We start from the raw sequence: 4,674 nt of genomic DNA, 5'->3' as shown, positions 1-4,674 counted from the left end.
ATGGTTCATTTACTTGGGCGCATTAAAAGCACTGTCAGCAGCAGAGAGAGCTGGAGAGCACAGTGTGGATATACAGTACATAGAATATTTTCCTTTGCCAAAATGTTGTCAGAATTGCAAGACGTTTTGAAGAATGTGTGAAAAAATAAGGCGAGCGCTTTGTTGGCTCCGCAACACACTGGTCAGTCTGAGCTCCCATTATAGCGACAACTCCATGACAGCTCGTCAAGGCTGTTGGTACGCCAAACCCAAAGCTGTTTATTTTGTGTGTGTGCTAGTGTGTGAGAGAAAGAGTGTGTGCGTGTGTGTGTGTGTGTGTGTGTGTGTGTGTGTGTGTGCACGTGGGAACGGCCCCAAGGCTGCACTAGCACAGTGGCCAACACAAAAAACTCATCTTTGGGGAAATTAGTTGACAATGGCGGTGTTCTGCCATTCACGCACCTATTGTATGCGTTTTTTACATGTCTTTTCTTTGATCAAATACTTTGATAGATGTTTTAATAGCAGCATGCATATTAGTTATTACAGACATCTTCAAAGAGTAGATTGTAAATAAATTCAGCATAGTAAGCCTATTAAAGTAAACTGTTGGTTGTCACCATCACTTTCCTTCATATTGAAGGTTTGCAAGATGTTGAAACATTAAGGGAATTGCGAACAGCAGAATATTATGCACCAGCTCACAGCTTGGATGCCCTTACAGTGCCAGGGATGTTTTGGTGTTAGGGGTAGTACTGGTGTAACCTCCATGGCCAAATGCCACACAACCTTCCTGTGAATTGACATGTATTATGCCTAAACCATAAAGCTGACATCATATTCAATGTTGTGTTATTCTATGTGTTAATAGAAAATGTAAATACATTTGTTTGTATTTGCTTACTCTTGGCATTTTAACAGGTAGGCCTAAATGACAGGGCTGGCTTTAAGGACTTGCTCCAGATGACAGCGGAGGAATTTGACTTTTTACTGGAACGGGTGGCACCACTTATTACCAAGAAAGACACAAGGTTTCGGAAGGCCATCAGTGCAAGGGAACGGTTGTCTGTGACAGTGCGATTTTTGGCCACAGGTAACCACATAGGAGGAATTTACACTCCTGTTGTATGCAGGTCAACTTCTCCTTCCTTCTTTGACCTTTACTCCCTCCCTCAGTCACTCACATTGCACATGGTACATTTGACCTGCTGGTTATGAATGGCCTGAGTGCAGGACTATAGTGGAGTTCAAGTTTATACCCTCTCCTCACATACTCATAAGACAAATATGTTTTTCAACAGCCACTAATACCACATACACACATTTTCAGCTCACAAGTGAAATGGATAATCTGGTCACATTTCTATTGTTTTCATTTTGAAGGTGAAACTTTTAAATCCCTGGGGTTTCAGTACCGCATGGGCAGCACAACAGTCTCCAAAATTGTCCTCTCAACATGTGAAGCTCTCCATGAAGTGATGAAAGAGGACTACCTAAAGGTAAAACAAATTAGAAGTACATTGAAAGAAAAGTTCATTCTAGCAGAACATAATGGTAATCATACATCAGATATTAATGGATATGAATACATTGCTATACTGTTTATGTGAATCATGGCATTTCTTTTTAGACACCAACATCTGAGGCTTGCTGGAGAGCTACAGCCAAGGATTTCTATGAGAAGTGGCAGTACCCAAACTGCCTTGGCGCTTTGGATGGAAAGCACATATACGTACAGCCTCCTGGTCATTCAGGAAGCACCTTCCGCAACTACAAAGGGCGCTTCTCTGTGGTGTTACTTGCTGTTGTGGATGCAAATGACAGATTTGTTTATGTGAATGTGGGGAGCCAGGGCAGGCTTTCAGACGGCGGTTTATTTGCCCACTCAAACCTTCGCAGAGCTATGGATGGAGGCCTTCTCAATGTTCCCCCACCAGAACCCCTGCCTAACAGCAACACGGTGACCCTGTACATGTTTATTGGGGATGATGCCTTCCCCCTACGGCTTGACCTACAAAAGCCATACTCGCACAGAGAGCTCGGTCATGACCAGAGGGTATTCAACTCTCGCCTCTCAAGAGCTAGGCGGGTTGTCGAAAATGCTTTTGGTATTTTGGCGAACAGGCTGCGGGTCTTCAGAACCACCATCTGCCTGGATCCACATACGGTGGTAAAGATAACCCTGGCATCATGTGTTATCCACAATTTCTTGAGAGAGCGCAGGTCTGAAGCCTACACACCAACCACATTGGCTGACTGGGAGAGTGCAGACCATGAGATGGTCCCAGGAGTGTGGAGAAGAGATGGTCATTCGAAAGTGTTGCAGCCTGCAAGTCACGCAATCCGACCCATGGGTCCAAAGAGATGAGGGACATTCTGAAAAACTACTTTGTCTCACCTCAAGGCCAACTTCAATGGCAGGAAAGCCGCATATAGTGTATCTATCAGTGTGATGATACCTTAATACATGTGTTGTGTTTAAAAGTCTGATTTTGCACTTTTTTGCTGAATATACTTTTTTGCTAAAATATCTTAAAATTTATAATTTTAAGATATTTTAATTTATTTATTTATTTGTTTGAAGGCATCTCTGTGTGCATCTCTCGCAACCAGCCGGCAGTCCCGACCCCCACTTTGGGAACCACTGGACTAATAGCATGCATCTACTCACCGGGGATTTCCAGTGCTGCAGCAATTTCCGTCGACATCTTGCCTTTCTCCACTCTGTCGTGGTATGAGTTCGATGAGACGTCAAACAGGCAGTCTCTTTCACGCCACAACTCAACCAATTTCTCCTCGTTCTCAACAGTCCAACAGAACCGTGGCTTGTTTACTTTCCTTGCCATGTTTACATTAGCCAGCTGATTGTCAGTTTGCCGCTTCCTGTTTTGTACTGGAGGCTGCGAACCGATTGGTTTTTGTTAGTGTTCACGTGATTTAACGTCACTTCCAACAATTAAGACCAACGATAATATCAAACATGTTTGATAATGTCGTAACGTCAAGACGGGAAGAAGACTGGCTGAAATCGGGTCGGAAGACCACCATACACCAAACGACTGAGATTATGTGCGCGCGCCACAACTCCAGCACGACTCCCGTGATTTCAGTCCGACATTGGAAGATTGTCTGCAACTGTCAAATCGCGTGAAAAGTCGTGTAGTGTAAGCCCGGCATTAGCTGCAAAGATAGTATGAAGGGAGGGAAAATAGAGTATGACAGACAGATGCTATAATCCAGTTGGGTCTTCTCCTGTGTTCTGAGTCTCAGGCTGTTCTCGCTGGTTCTGATTTTCCTATGCTTTGACCCCCAGATACAAGCTGGCTCTAAGGGTCCTGTGTTCTGACCCCCAGACTGTGTTCTAATCTAACTGGTTCTATCTTTCATTTGAATCTTATTAAAACCTTTTGAATTATAATATGTTGTATTTGATTTTGTTCAGAGTTAATTTCAAGTGTTCAGAAAATTTGCTTTGCTTAATTGACCAATCCCCATCATTATTTTACTAGTCCGACATTAGTTCTGGAATGTGTGGCTAGCTTTCAGGATTCTAACTGTTACAATATGTGTTGTTATGGTAGTTTCAGAGTGGAAAAAGTAAGTGGATCAGTTTACCCCCAGCTGGTTCACTTTACCCCCTTGATTTTTCTGGTCTGTCTCAGTTTACCCCACAGCTGGGCCACATGACAACTTTTTTTTAAAACAATCATATTTTCACTGCCCTTTGTCTTGAAAACATTCTGCTAATGCCCATTTCTTGGAAACATCCTGAATTAATGGGAAATGTGTAAATTTGAGTGATAAATCATTTTAGCTCGCTTAGAGGGGAGCAAATGTAAAAAGTGGCTCAGATTACCCCATTCTCCCCTATATTAGGCCAATATATTATTATATATATATTTTTTTTTTTAAATTGAAACGCATGGAGGAGATGCGTCCCCCGTAACAGTAAAAACAGTACAGGGGTCGAAACACTTAAATATCCCTCCTAATTGTTTATATTCATTCCTCAATTATTAATAATAACACCCCTACAGTGGACCGTACCATCTTAAACTTGCCGACGTTCGGCTGGCCTCTGCCTCTCGTTGCAGACGGCTGGTCAGCCTCCCGCAGTTCAGCAGGCAATGTAGTGGTCCCAATGTAAGTTGTTAGATAGTGAGCTTGTTAAGCCCAATACGATGCACTTTCTCACCTTCAAGGTGAATTAGATTAGGTCAAGTGTCTAAGGATGGATGCTAACATTATCTGGTTTCTAACTAATTTGCCTAAAGTTTAGCTAACAAGCTAACATTAGCTAGCTGCTGATAGCCATGGAACTATCTGCCTAGTTGACTGCTGATAGCTTTTTGTAGAATGGGGGCCAAGTGGCTGCGCATCCGCAGCATCCTGAATCCTCGCATGTTGAAGCCCAAACAGGAGGGTTCATAATAGGAAAAAAATTCAAATGATCAGACTGAGATAAAGGTGTTTAAACCAATACCAAAAGTCAAACAAGGACACCTCTAATTGTTCTGTGGTGAAATGGGTTTAACATCAGCTTAAAGTTAGAGAGCGCGAAAGTGTATCTTGTGTGGGACTGCTGTTTATTTCCAATGTATAGTGTCATAATAGTTAACACTGCTGCTGCATCATGAGTAGTGAGTCCTACAAAAAAACACTCCAAAAGGTGATACTGTTAACAGAATTTAATTT

General features: G+C 42.5%; 1 protein-coding gene across 1 annotated transcript; it reads left to right on the top strand.

Annotated features, from left to right (window-relative positions):
• Positions 1 to 942: 942 nt before the first annotated feature.
• LOC307258471 (uncharacterized protein) lies at positions 943 to 2,347 on the top strand (the record flags this gene model as incomplete). The annotated part of the gene is made up of 3 exons (XM_080037999.1): positions 943 to 1,072; positions 1,363 to 1,478; positions 1,610 to 2,347. 3 exons carry the CDS (start codon positions 943 to 945, stop codon positions 2,345 to 2,347), a joined length of 984 nt encoding a protein of 327 aa, XP_079894125.1.
• Positions 2,348 to 4,674: the final 2,327 nt, after the last annotated feature.

This window comes from Ammodytes marinus, assembly GCF_949987685.1.
Source record: "Ammodytes marinus genome assembly, chromosome: 12".
NCBI classification, from domain to species: Eukaryota; Metazoa; Chordata; class Actinopteri; order Uranoscopiformes; family Ammodytidae; genus Ammodytes; species Ammodytes marinus.
The sequence above is the reverse complement of the archived record's forward strand: the minus strand, read 5'-3'. Positions and strand labels throughout refer to the sequence as shown.